The 14,526-nt window shown below is 36.6% G+C and overlaps 1 protein-coding gene across 2 annotated transcripts in view; it reads left to right on the forward strand.

The window, feature by feature from the left end:
• The window catches only part of LOC145680570 (mitochondrial thiamine pyrophosphate carrier-like), a 58,451-nt gene extending 44,295 nt beyond the window's left edge, over positions 1-14,156 (forward strand). The window contains exons 6-7 of one of the 2 annotated variants that reach the window (XM_081751211.1): positions 7,862-8,025; positions 13,897-14,156. In XM_081751211.1, the coding sequence (XP_081607337.1) occupies positions 7,862-8,025; positions 13,897-14,088 (356 nt within the window). In that variant the 3' untranslated portion in view covers positions 14,089-14,156. Of the gene's footprint in view, positions 1-7,861; positions 8,026-12,493; positions 12,776-13,896 lie in introns of those variants that run through there. The other variant, XM_081751212.1, reaches the window with a different exon arrangement.
• The last annotated feature ends 370 nt before the right edge of the window (positions 14,157-14,526 follow it).

A 14,526-nucleotide genomic window follows, 5' to 3' on the forward strand; every position in this document is an offset into this window, starting at 1 on the left:
TCGCTGTCCACATGTCTGGTCTTTTGCGCCGGACTGCGTCACGGAGTCGCCTGAGAACATCTTGATAGTACTCCTTTGTCACTGTTTGTCCTTCCGGTGCGTACTCGTGATGCACAATTCCACGGGCATCGAAGAAAACAGTCAGCAACACCTTGATTTTGCTTCGCACCTGCCGCGCTTTCTTCGGCCTTGGAGAATCGGGATGCTTCCATTGAGACGATTGTTGTTTTGTTTCTGGGTCGTACCCGTACACCCATGACTCATCTCCAGTTATCACGGAATTCAGATACCCAGGATCAGTGTTGGTGGTGTCCAGAAGGTCCTGTGCAACGTCAAAACGGGTGTCTTTTTGTTCCTGAGACAACAACTTGGGTACAAATTTAGCAGCCACTCGTTTCATGTTCAAATCGTCACGCAAAATTGCATGTGCAGAATCTTTACTCACTCCAACATCTTCTGCAATCTCCCGCACTGTCAAACGGCGATCTGCCATCACCAAATTTCGCACCCGCTCAACGACAGCTGCATTCCGAGCAGTTTGGGGCCTGCCGCTACGCTGCTCACTCTCGACTGATGTGCGGCCATCTTTGAATCGGTTGAACCATTGTTTAATTTGTGTTACACCCATCGCATCTTCTCCAAACACCTGTTGAATCTTACGAATTGTTTGGCTTTGAGAATCACCCAGCCTTTGACAGAATTTGATGCAGTATCTTTGCTCAATTCGTTCAGTCATCTTGCGAGAAACACTAAATCCGACGAACACTACCAACAGCACCTCACTTCGCTACCACCAGCTCACGACTGGCACACGCGAACGCGGTGAAAAAATTCAAGCATGCGCATTAAGGTTCCTCCTTCCACCGTGCACGGTGGAGCCGCCTGAGAATCACTACTTTGCGTGGAAAAAATTAAGGTCGGATACTTTTTAGACAGGCCTCGTATATTATTTTCGTCTACCCAGCTACAGACATCTTCAATAGTAAGGAAATATTTTAAGATAAAATCATAAAAGAGGCTGAAAAACATTGTAATAAATAAATAAAAATTCAAGTAAAATAGAAACAAAAAGATGAATGTACTATAAATAGCAACATATCCGTAAAATTATCTTCAATCTGTCTCCTAACATTACTTGTTAAAACTTGTTCAAAAACTCTCATGCACTGATATTCAGAACAATCTTGAATTATTATTGTAATTTAGAATTTTGGTGTACAACTTGAATCTAGATTTTAGCTAGATGATCAAGGTACTTACTTAATGCTGGTTTCGTAGTTTTCATTAACAAGGTAGTTTTGAGATGCCTGAGTTTCTGTTACAGGTTAAAAAAAACAAACAAAAAATTACGTAATATTTGCTTTGCCACAAATTGTTACGTAATCCTGAAACAAGAGGTCGTTGTTTTTAGCATTCCTTCCATGTTTCTTTTGGCCATACATTGTAGCTGCAGTGGTTTTCCGACTTCTTGTTGTACATTTTAGTTTGAAATTAAGTCAATAATTACAAACACCGCATGCGTACGTTTTTTCGGGGTTCTCCCGCTCCTTCCCACTTTCTTCATTCCACCATTTTTCATTCATTTCTCATAATCACCGACTCCTTTAGCCTAGCCGACGTAACTGTGAGACGTAAAACTCAAAGATTTCATTTCAAGTCAGTAATTACATATAGATCTGAGAAAATGACCATCACTGAACATAGATAGATAGACCTTCTCTAGTCGTAGGTTCATTTTTCTCGTCATACTTCTTCTCTTTCTCAAAGCAGATTCCTGGTGACACCAAATCATCTTCCTCATAAAACCCGAAAGATTATAGAATACGAAACATGGTGTAGAAACTGGTTAATTTGAGTTATCCTACAAAGAATTTAGCCGTAGATACTACTTAAAGAAATGGTTGGATGTTTATTTAATAATAACCAAAAGTTTCGTACTTACCGGAGCATCCAAATAAAGGATGGGCCATTGGGAGATTCTTTTCAAAGTACTTGTTATGTTGAAAGTGACACCACCTTACTTATGCCCGAACAAGTGAAATAAACACTAGTATATCTTCTCGGTACGAAATGAATCGATTAACACGTGAAGGTCTGGAAAAATAGCGGAAAATTTAGGAAAAATTGAAATTTTCGAATATTTCACTATATTATGCTTTTAAAATGAAAACTATTTTATATTTACTAGTTTAGAGTTAAGATAATTGCGTACTTGTGTTTCTTGTATTAGAATAGGGAAATTTCGTAGCAACAAATATATGTGCACCACTCATCCAAACATTTTAATGTTAGCACAATGATAGACTGGAGTTATGGCTACAAAAGAAACTAAAGTATAATTCTAGTTAGCTTAATTAATATAGACGCATGAAAATTATTTTAAGCAATGTTATGAAGATATTACAGGAAAACTGTTAAATTATCGGTACTTTAATTTCGCAGGAGTGAGGCCTCTTAAAGAATTAGAATAGCACACATTTAAAATTATTTATCTACATAATATGACAAATTTACCTATAAAATGGTATGGTATAACATGGTATGAAAAATATACCTATAAACTGATCCTCCTGGCTTTCTGTGATACGAAGTCATTGATTAACTGGTCAAAGTTCAGTAACAACACTCTTTGCTTTTCGATGGAGAGTATGGCTAAATCTGACAACCGTTCCTGCAACATGGAGGATCTTAAATAATTTTTGATCAATTTTAACTTGCTGAATGTTCTCTCACAAGAAGCAACAGAACAAGGCAATGTTAGAAAAAATCTTCAGAGCTGTTACTAAATTTGGACAAATTTCCAACGACATTTTATGAATAAAATTTTACACTTGCAAAGGAGTCATTTCTGAGAGCACACTGACGCCTAAGTCATTTTAAAAAAGGTTTAACATGGCCCTTAAAGAATACAATTTCATCAATTAGATCGCTACCCTTCAGATCTTTCTCACAGAACAGAGCTAAGTCAGCCACTTGTTTCCTTAAATCACTTTCGCAAAGTTTCTCGAAACGATTTGGGAGTATACATGAAAAATCTTCTACAATCGTGTTCAGTTTGTTGTACCTCTCATGGAATCTAGTGCTGCAAACATACTCTGTCTCATTCTTTGCTGTTCATTCAAAGCATTTCCTTCGTCTTCTGCCAGTTCATCAGAAAACCTTTTCTTTTTTCTTGGACGAGATTCTCCCATCAATATACACCATGCTGAATGCAAGTGCTTCAACTTTTCTGAAGAGCTTCTTGCACATACGATTCATGATTTTCTTGTAGAACATGTTGAAGTCCTTTTAAATGGCAAGTAGCAGCGTCTACACTTTTCGAAGAATCTTGTAGGGCTAAATTTACTTTGTTGATCGCTTTTAGCACTTTCTGCCAAAAACCAAAAAGGACAGGAAACCAAAGTCCCTTTAAGTTTCTCAAAAGGTCGTTTGCTCCATTTACAGTTTCTTCAGTTTCACTTGTAATGTCTTTCAACTCTTCCAATGCATTGCAAACTTGTGGAAACTGAGTTCTTAGAGCATCTGCTGCATTCCACTTGGAAGCCCACTTAGTTGCGCAATGTCCTTTCACCGTTATCTTTACATACTTTTTCAAAACATCCCACCAATGTGTCGATCTGCTCGATTAAAAATAAATAAATAAAAAAAAAGGAACAAATTCTGCAGTGGTGCCCACCCCCCTCATGTCCATGACGCACCCCTCCTCAATTGCCTATCTGTAGGTGTTCTTCCATGAAAAAAAAAATCTTTTCGATTAATTTTTACACCCTCTCAAACATATTTATATAGATTTTTACCCCCCCCCCCCAATATTTCAATGACGCAGTTTGCGTCATAGCCCCCCCCTTGTGGGCACCCCTGAATTCTGTATAGTCCCAAAACAATTTACTGTATGAAAATCCACTTGAGCTGCGTGCATTCCAACTAGGTTCAAAGTATGTGCAGTGCAAGGCACATAACTAACGAGCACTGGGAAAATGTTCTGTTAAACGAGCTTGCACACCAGAATATTTACCGGACATCGTATTAGCGTTTTCGTAGCATTGACCCCGACAATTTTCCATCTTCACACCATCGTCTTGAACTTTCTGTAATATAACGTCCGTTAGGGAACTTAAAGTTTTTTCTTTGACATCGATGAAATCAACAAAACTTTCTTCGACTTGGCAGTCTCCATCAGGTGAAACTGTTACATAGCGATAAATATGTGACACTTGTTCTGTATGGCTTGCATCAGGTTTTAGAGTCAAACATTATCGAAAAGTATTTGGCTTTATTTACATCTTCTATCACTGACTTTCAGACCCTATTGGCAGCCAACCCGATCAGTTCATTTTGAATTTTTGGCGTCAGATATGTTGTCGCAAGTTTGGATGGTGAATCCATGATCTTCGCAACATGCAACTTCAACACACGATCGTACTTCGCTAAAAGCAGAAAACGATTGAGAAAATTTCCTAGATTATTAGAGCCACCTTTCGTGCTAGAAGATATAACATCGTTTCCACCACGTAGTGCAAGGTTGCTTCCAGCAAGGTATAAAATACAATCAAGTGCAGCTCGAAGAATATGCCTCCATTTTTCGGTTTCATTCATTATTTGCATCTGCATTTCATGGTCAGTGGCTTCTTTCTTCTTCAATCGAATAGAGAGTTCTATCCACTCAGTGAATGCTGTTTTATGACAAGGAGACACTTCATGATCTGGAATACGTGGATTTAGTTTCCGTCAGTTGTTGAATCCTTCACTTTGACAGAACTGTGAGGAATCAGTTTTCCCAAATAAAAAGCAAGGAATACAATAAATATATTTTCTGGATGGAGAATACGCTAACCATGTTCGGTGAACTTCTACTTTATTCTCCAGGATTCGCTTGAACCATCCTGCTGAAAAATATCTTCCCATGCTGTCTTCCGTTTCACTTGGAAAATTGACATCACGGTTTTGAAAGCGTTCTTTTCTTTCTGTAATGTAGCATCTGATGTTGTTGTCTCGTCTTTGCTCAAATTGAATTACGCCCAAGTCATGCTGATACAAGAACTGAGTTGCTGATGTATTTGAAGACTGGTTCTGTGCTGTGACAATGTCTCAAGATACAGATGACGTTGTAGGTCTAGAAGTCAAATCGTACAAATGTATCAGCGGGCAGGTCTGCTGATGGTGGACTATCTTCGTGATCCTGGGCATGGACTTCAGTTATTTCGATGTTTTCTGGATTTTCCTGTAATTAAAACCAATAATGTAAACTCTGTTCCACTTGAACAAATAATAAGTTATTTTTCATTGAAAACAAAATAAGTATTTTATTAATGAAAGAGTCCCAAAAGAATTATTTTATTACCCACACATTTGTACAAGCAATCGGTAATTTAAATGCTCTATAATTGATTTGAAAGTGTTGTCAATACGAGAGCTCTTGCAAGATTCGTACAGCAGCATGACGTTAATTGTTCAAATAGCAAAATTGGCACTCACACTGCCAATCAATTATCATTAGTACACAGTAAAATTTATTGTTTGGCACCCATTGTTTATTTTTCTGCAAACAGATTTTTCACTATTGTCAAGAAAAGGAAGAATATATCTCTAAAACAATGAAAAGCTTGAACTTCGCGCTATAGTTGCAAGCAAACTTCTACATCATTCTGAACAAGATTCATCAGTATCAAATTGGTATTCGGTATGAAACTGAAATTTGGATCCACTACTGCGATCCTTGTGAAAGAAAGCAGTGGAAGAAAAGCTCGTTGATTTAAATTTTTCGTATGAGATGTCAAATAAAGAAACGTTCACTACATAGTAATAATATTATTAATCAAGCAGTTAGGCTAGGTTATAATTAGTGTTGGCTGCATTGAACTTATAAGCTGTTTTTTCTTTAGATTTTATTTTTATGTATCATATTCGGTACAAGTTCCTCTTTACTTTATTGCATACCTCATTTAAAAAAAAAAAAAAACTGTATTAAATTGGAACAATACACAAAGTGAACGGGTTTTTGAGGCGAGGAAACCAAAAATAAAACCAGGGGGGCTGCTGATCGGAGGAGGGTTGGTGTGGTTAGAGGAGAGCGCGCGAGCGAAGCAATCATAGATAACACACACCTTTCAACTGTCATTCAACTTTGAACGGAGTATAATGGCCTTGAAAAATGTAATATACTCCCTTGTACTTAATCCATGATAAAATGGACTAATGAGAAAGTTACTCTTCCCTCTTTATGTTGGCTTTCCGTGCCTCAAAACTGCCTCCATATTTACCCAAGTCATAACTAATTTACTGTATTACGTACCTTACAAATGCTCTAAAGAAAGGTACCCAATAAAGAAAACTTATGCCCCCAAATCATTACATTTGAAGTACTTTTAAAAGCACTTCTTAAGGTACCCAATAAAGCAAACTTTCCTCCCCTATTCTTGATATATACAGCAAGTATGTAACGGGAAGAGTATAGCCTATTTTGAGCAGAACATTTCATATTACTGTCTTTAAGTTAGATAAGACAATTTGTAGAGACGTTAATGCCGCAATGCTCCGCATTATTATTACAGAGATACTAAACCTAACTTAACGTACTCATTCATGGAGTATGGCGTGCTTTGGAACCGGTTGGCATGAAGAATTCATATGCCCTTGTACATATAAATACGCATACCTGTAGATATTTCATAAGTTACTACTCCGAGAGAGTCTACTACTTCCAGCGAACCACAATTACGTAAGTACAAGGCATAATTTTGTTTCCTTTTTAGAAGGTTTCGTTCATCGAAAGACAGTAACCCAAACAGCAGGAACGTAGCCACAGTTCTGACTTGTGGGGGGCGTTTATATATATATATGGTAATAGTTAAATATTTGAGCGGCAAGCCAAGATTTGGAGGAGCATGTGCCCCCATACTCCCCCTAAGGACGTTCCTGCCAAACAGGTTCCAATGTATGCTCAAACCTGTTTAGGTAGGCCTATATAAGATTTTAACTTTATATAGGATTTTAACTTAAAGCTTCAACTGCTGACTTCTGTGCAACATTATCCCCATCACCGTCAGAAGAATCATCCATATCCTCAGTGGGCTTTACAAATTTAGCCATGATCTGTCTTGTTTCGCCCACTCCTTTTTTCTTTTTCGTAACTGAGCACCTGATAATTTCTTATGGGGGATCATTTTTCACTATTAAAATAGGCGTAGTCACATCAGTTTTAAAAATGTACTCAAACGGCTCTGACTTCAGTCTGCACTTCACTGAACAATTACTCCTGTAAAGCACTTTTTTTTTCGTTATGTTATTTGTTCATAAATGGCAATCGAGTACAGCTTTCCAGTCAAGACACAAATCACCAAGGATGTTATAAAATAGAGACTCTGCCCATACAACAAAATCGTGAAGCCATACGTCACAGCTTCGCAACACCTACTCTGCCCACTCCGCGCCACTTGTGCGTGTAGGATTTCTATTTGAATCCTTTGTAAGTACGGAACTCTCGTTATTATTAATTTAACGTAGCTTTCCTTAAGATACCGATATTCAGTGTATAGAGGCCAACAGATGTGCATATTGGTCTTAGGCCAACAGATGTGCATATTGGTCTTCTACATAATATTTTATCAGTAACTTCGGGACGAATGGATTTACGTGCGTACAAATTTAAGCTATATACAATGGATAATGTTCTGTTTACGTCAAAGAAAATTACTTAAACTATTTTTCCTAAGTTAATATGTAGGTGACTGTACACCAAGTTTCCTAGTAATACTCGTAGCTAGTGAAAGTCTTCTATAGAATCATGCTTTATAATTTCATAGTATTTGCTCATTAAAATTTATTTCCGATAATGTGTTTTCAACATGCACCTTTTTTTCAGAACAGAAAGAACCTGACGGTTCTAGGCCGGTATCAGTGATCGGTGGCTTAATTTGTGGCTCTCTTTCTGGTCTGTTGGCCAAAGTAATGGTTTATCCACTTGACATCACAAAGAAAAGGCTTCAAGTACAAGGCTTCGAACAAGCTAGGCACCCATTTGGAAAGGTACATATTTTTTACTCATCTTCTGTTTGCAAGACTTAATCCAATTGACATGTTTTTACTTATTATTTATTTATTTATTTATTTATTTATTTTGTTGCTTTGTGTAGAAACTAGACTATTTTAGAATGTGATATGATTGTAAATTATTCATTGGGTTTGAAATGGCTGTATTAAAGAATGTATAACACACACAATAACGAGTTACACATGAAAATATAGAGAATCTGTAAGTTTCAGACATATTGTTACAAACGTTCGATGTAACTCCCTTTTGTCACACCACACACATCTATGTCTAGTTCGTCCCACAGGCGCTGTAATATATTTCTGTTAATGGTCGGAAATGCAGCTGTAGTACGATCTTAGAGCTCACTCAAAATTGTTGGCAGTGATGACACATACACTATGTCTTGCTCATTCCCCAAAGGAAGTAAATTACAGACTGTTAGATCGGGATATCTAGGAGACCATGGAAAAAGCGCTGTCATCTTAAGCAATCGCCCAATCTAACATTCTGTGTTTGCATCATTACATAGGAAGGCTCAACATCCTTAAACTGTTGATACCATCTCAGAATGCCTTGGCAGCTGCAGTATAGTTGCAAACTGTCTGCGAAATGAATGTTGTACGGTAACAACGGAAAAGTACTTTTCATGTTCCATATTGCAAAACGCTTTCTGCAGTATAGACGCTATTTTGAAAACTAGGCTTGTGCTTCCCTCTGTCACCACGAGCCAAGATTATTAGAGAAATTGAACTTTCAAATGTGTTCTTTTCGTTTCATCAATAGTACAAACGTATTGTGGTAAGTTTTTAATGTATTTCATTTGAAAACCCGTTGAATCGTTTATAATCACCCTGTAAAAGAAAAGGGTTAAAGGAAATGTATGGAAATAATTATAATTAAGAATGGGTATGAAATATTATACTGTAGTACCCATTTCTGACGAAATTTCCGAATTTCTATAACGTTGCTTGAATTCGTATGAAGGACTATAAATTGTTCTCGGATCTCGCCTCGTACCTGAGTGGTCACATTGAATGAAACTAGAAGAAAAATCGAACTGTCGAAGAGGAAAATGTTCCTAAACTTGCCGGAAGAAACAGTAGTGTGTTGACAAGTCAGTCCTAACAGAAGCACCAAGTTACAGAGTACGTGGTACTACTAAGAATACTTCTTGATGCTATCAGAGTGAAAGCTGTTTATAACTTGTCCTCAGCGAAAAGCCACTGAAATTAAGAAAGATATAATTTTCAGTTTTTATTCCATTCCATATTTATGATTAAAATAATAATAATAATAAAGCGGAAATGGTCCAACGTAAGAATGGGAAAACTTCCTGATCCCGAATATCGGAAAATTTTGTGCATTCAAAATTCAGTGTTTTGTTTTTAATATCAGGAACACTTGTAAGAGTACTTGTCTGTTATAGAGTAGATACAGTTGCATAGAAGAATGGGCACCTATATACAGGCGCGGATTCAAGGGGAGGGCTATAGCCTCCCTTCCCTCTTGACGATCAGACATACACTGGATAAAATGGGCTTCAACCCTACTTTCTTTACACTGGATAAAGCGGTACACTATGATTTAGCCCCTCCCTTGATCATATTATGGATCCGCGGCTGTATATGTATATTGATATGACAAATATAGCAGAAAAATCTTTTCTTCAAGAAAATTACTTCAAAGAAGGATGTCTCGTTTTTCCGCTATTTGTGTTCAAACTTGCGGAAATCCTTTGTGGAACAGAACGACGGAAAATTCGGGAACTGCAATATATTGTCCGTGCAAATTGTTTCAGTACAGTTGATAACATTGCAGATGCACCAGGAATTACGTGTAGTAATTGCTGTGCCATTCTGACTTCGTCATGACATATGGTGCTGAGAAAGTAGTTCCTCATACACAAACTTATGACCATGCGGGGACTTGATTGGCATGCGGATAATGACCTAATAACACTCCTCATCAGCATCATCACAGGTCACCAATCATGGTGCTTCCTGAACGATGAACGAAGCTTCCAGCTGGAAATAACCTACGTCCCTACGCAGAAATCAATACCGTGAGGACAAATTCAAGGTTTAATCATGTTGCAGATATTCCTCCTCATTGATAGAGAACTCAACGATCAGGGGCAGTAGTCACCAGAGAACGGTATATAACAGTAGTCTTTTACTCCTGCGTGAATCCATGTATTGGAAGCGTTTTGGCGTGTGGAGGAAAAAGAATTGACTGATTTTCCACCATAACCTTTCTGCACATCTTTCTGTTCGTATGTAATCTGAACTAGGAAACCGTGGAATAATTCTTGTCTATCCTGCATACTCTCTCCAACCTCACCTCGTGAGACTTTCTTCGTTGCAGCAACGGAGGCCCTATGTTCTATTTTAGAAGTCTTTACAGCAATTTTATCAGCACCGGCAGCACTGCAGTGTGCTCTAAAGATGTTAACATTTCATATAAAATATTTTTCATCGGCCTTGAGTATAGCATAGAAGCTAGAAGTAGTAACTAACAAGAAAAACAAGTATACAACAGTAATCAGAAAATCTTTCAGTAGTGAACTATAACAGTAGTAAAGAAACCTATAACGATATTTGTAAGTAATAGCTGTTTTATATATGCAGAACATCACAAAATGCCTACTGAAACAAGGTGTAAAGGGAAAAGGGAACTTCTAATATTCAAACAAGTTTCCTCTTATCCTTATATGTAGTCATCCTTGTGCTTTTATTTATTTATTTATGTATTAATATATATATATATAATATTTAACTTAATTTCTTTCGTTTCCTTGCCTAGTCTTTTCCCTTGTATTTCCTCACCTGGATCCAAAAGTATTAAAACAAACCCTTGTACCTTTACCTTTCATCGTGTATTATGTATTTTTACTGAATCATTTAAATAATACTAATTCAATATTTCTTTTATATATATGACGATAAAGTTACGTACGCAGGTATGTCTATATATCAAGGCAAAATTTACTTCGTTTTTATAAATTGATATAAAATAATCCTATATTTATTACATGAAATTATCTTTAAAAAGTCAGAAAATTCTCAGCGATCTGTAAGATTTTAAATAAAGACGCCATAAGAAAATGCTGAATTAAAAGTGAAATATACAAAGTTTTTGAAATATTACAGTTGTGCTTAGGTATGCATCCAGTAAGAACTATGATAAAGAACTTACTGTCAGTAGTAAATTTTCTTTGTTACGTAGAATAATTGAAATGAAATCTTTAAGTTTTACGTCCCACGGTTATGTCGGCTAGGCTAAAGGAAACAGTGAAGATAAGAAACGAATGAAATGGTGGAATGAAGAAAGTGGGAGGAAACGAGAGAACCCTGAGAAAATCCACGCGTGCTGTGTTCGTCCACCACAAACTCATTTGGCGCGAGCTGGAATCGAACTAAGGACCCCATGCACCAGAGGTGAACACTCTACCACTGAGCCACCACAGGCCCGTAGAATAATTGAATGCGAGTAACTGCAGAAATAGAATCAACATGGTATGGTGTTCAAGTTCATTATTCAAAATATGTGTTAAGAGATTTTCAATAAAATTATTGTTATTTATTTCGTATTCAGTTCCCTTTTAATACAGCTATCATTAGCAGAATCAAGTGGCGTACGCAGAAGTTCGTCTGGGGAGAGTTTCAAGCTCCAAAGTACATATAATGTCAGTTGTTTGTATACATATCTTAATATCGTAAATGTTTATTTTTGCGTAATATCTTGCTGAAAGAGGGGTTAAAAACCCTGAAACTTCTCTTACATAGACCACTGGCAAAATATATTTCATTTCATTCGTGCCTTGTGATTTGAGAAATGAGCACGCGGTCACAAGCGTTGTCATACGCCTGTAGTTTGCTTCGTCGTATAAACTACATTGGATTTTGATATTCGTAAATGGGAAACTTGAGTGATGAAACCATTGAGTCTAGAATACTAAGTTAGTGATAGGAAAAAATGTTTTACTTTCGGGTAGATATTCTTCCTCTTGTCTGGCGTGGGAGACCCAGGTTCGATTCCCGGGGGGAACTCATGTGGTTCGGATTCCACGTTAATCAGTAGGTCCACGTCTCATATAGCCTCGCTGCTGAACGGGACGTTAAACTCAACTCAACTCTTCCTCATGTCTACCGAGTAAATTCATAAATTACTCTATACAAAAATATCCAGAAAGTAAGTTTCATCTGAATATCCACGTGCGCAGTACTTTTCTTTATTCATTAGCACGTTACAGAATATGATTACCTGAAGTTTAGTTGAGTTTACGTTTTGTGTTGTACTTAGTATATGTTTAAAATAATTGTAACCGACTGCATGAAGTTTTAGAATTCGTTAAAAAAAAAAGCGTTGAATTTAATCGGCTATCTTTGCATGAATTTCAAAATGTTACAGCCCATTCATTGTGATTCAAAGACTTTTTTAAACATACTGTCCTTTTTCCAGGTGATAAAATACAAGGGAATGTTAGACTGCTTGTGGAAAACAGTTAAGATAGAAGGGATCCTGGGAATGTACAAAGGCCTTACACCAAGTATGGTAAAAGCTATGGCAACCACAGCGCTTAATTTCTCCTTTTATGATAATGTTTGCCAACTTATCCGACGGTCACATAATGCTTTGAAAAGTGTATAATGTGTCTCTTTTTCGCAGTTTTGTTAGATTATGATTTAGAAATATTTATAACTATGTACAAAACGTCTATTCGTAAATAAATTTTGTATTGCATTTGTGTTGATTTTTTTTTTTTTTTAATTCGTTTGCATTTTTCAAATTACTTCATGCCATTAAATGTTAGTTCTATTTTCGTGAGTTAATTTGGTGTTTTCTATCATTTGTGTATTTCATGTCCCCTCGATTATACATCTAGGTAAAGAAAAACGGTAATAATGAGATGGCTAATAATGGTGCAGTGCATAAAGTGGGAGGAAACGGAAGAATGCAACTCACGTACACAGTATTTATGCACCACAAAGGTCACTTGGCGAAAACTGGAATCGTATCCGAAAAACACCATCCCTCAGATGACCACAGCTGTAGGTACTTGTAAATGAAATGAAATGAAATTTTTGAGTTTTACGTCCCACGGTATGCCGGCTAGGCTAAAGGAGACGGTAGCTATAAGTACTTGGTCTCTTCTTAATGGCACAGTATTCTTCATAGCATCTGTACGGGTGTTCGTACTGCTTTTAGACTGCCGCTTTTCTTCTTTAGTGTAGAACCAGTAAACTTAAAATTCTTAACCTATGTCTTGATAGCATGAACTGATTGAACTGTACGGTATTAATGAATTCCAAAACTTCCTCGTGACTATATGGACTATATGGTTAACGTGTGGCGGGAACTTACGTAATTCGGATCCCACCTTAAGTTGTAGAACAACACCTCTCTGAAACAGGACGCTAAACTCCAAATCGGTGAGTAAGAACATACTTCGAAATTCAAACTGAGCAAGCAAGAAACTGTCATCGTTTATGTAAATCACTTTTACACCAAAAGCACGTTGTGCTCCGATTCACAGCTTCATTGTTACTGAAATGCTTTTAATTAGGGTGCTAGGTGGCAGTAGTGGTAAACCTCCCCACTCGAGCGAATCCCAGAAAACATACTTACCAAATCACAGGTTCACAGATTCACCCTATATCCATTACACGTATCAAAGTTATAACTCGAGTGAAACCCAACAGACAGTAATCATTTAGCACAAGACTAATGAGATATTGCAAGAAGTTTATATGCTGTTACGACTATAATTTGCAATATAGTACGCTTTAGCGAATCTAGATATATATAGAATAAAGGAAACGATATATATTGACTTAGCCTAATTTGGTTATCAATCTTTGCAGGTTTTAAAATATAATGGAATGATAGATTGCCTTGTAAAAACCGTTCAAATAGAAGGAGTATCGGGACTATATAAAGGCTTATTACCAAGTATTATTAAAGCAATGTTAACTACCTCACTACGATTTAGTTTGTATGACCAAGCCTGCCAGTATATGAAAGTTACTAAACGTGGAAAACAATACAAACATTGATAATTTATCAGTTTGTACATTTTTTTATTGAGTAGTGAATAAATGTACGTGTGCGTGTATTCTATATTGTAATACTGAAATTTATAAATAAAGTTTGATTTTCTATATCATCATCATTAACAAGCATTTCGTCTATGAGTAATCTAAACATTACACTTACAGAGAAGCATTATTACTTAATTTTGATGAACATTTAATAAATAAAATATTAAGGAAGATGGCTGGAATGTGGTGGGTAGCATAGTCAATGTATAATTTTGAACGATAATTAATCCTCTTTTTAGAGAAAGGGAATTTGTCTTCTTTGGAATTCGTTGAAACCTACAATGAGTATAGGGTAAATCCATATCAAATCAAACAATGATGGTTACTGACAACATCTGTAATATTTTTAAAATGTTTATACACAAGTTGTACTATATTTGTTGACAACTAGCA

The sequence above is a fragment of the Thermobia domestica genome, chromosome 3 (assembly GCF_964235325.1).
Source record: "Thermobia domestica chromosome 3, izTheDome1.hap1.1, whole genome shotgun sequence".
Lineage (NCBI taxonomy): Eukaryota > Metazoa > Arthropoda > Insecta > Zygentoma > Lepismatidae > Thermobia > Thermobia domestica.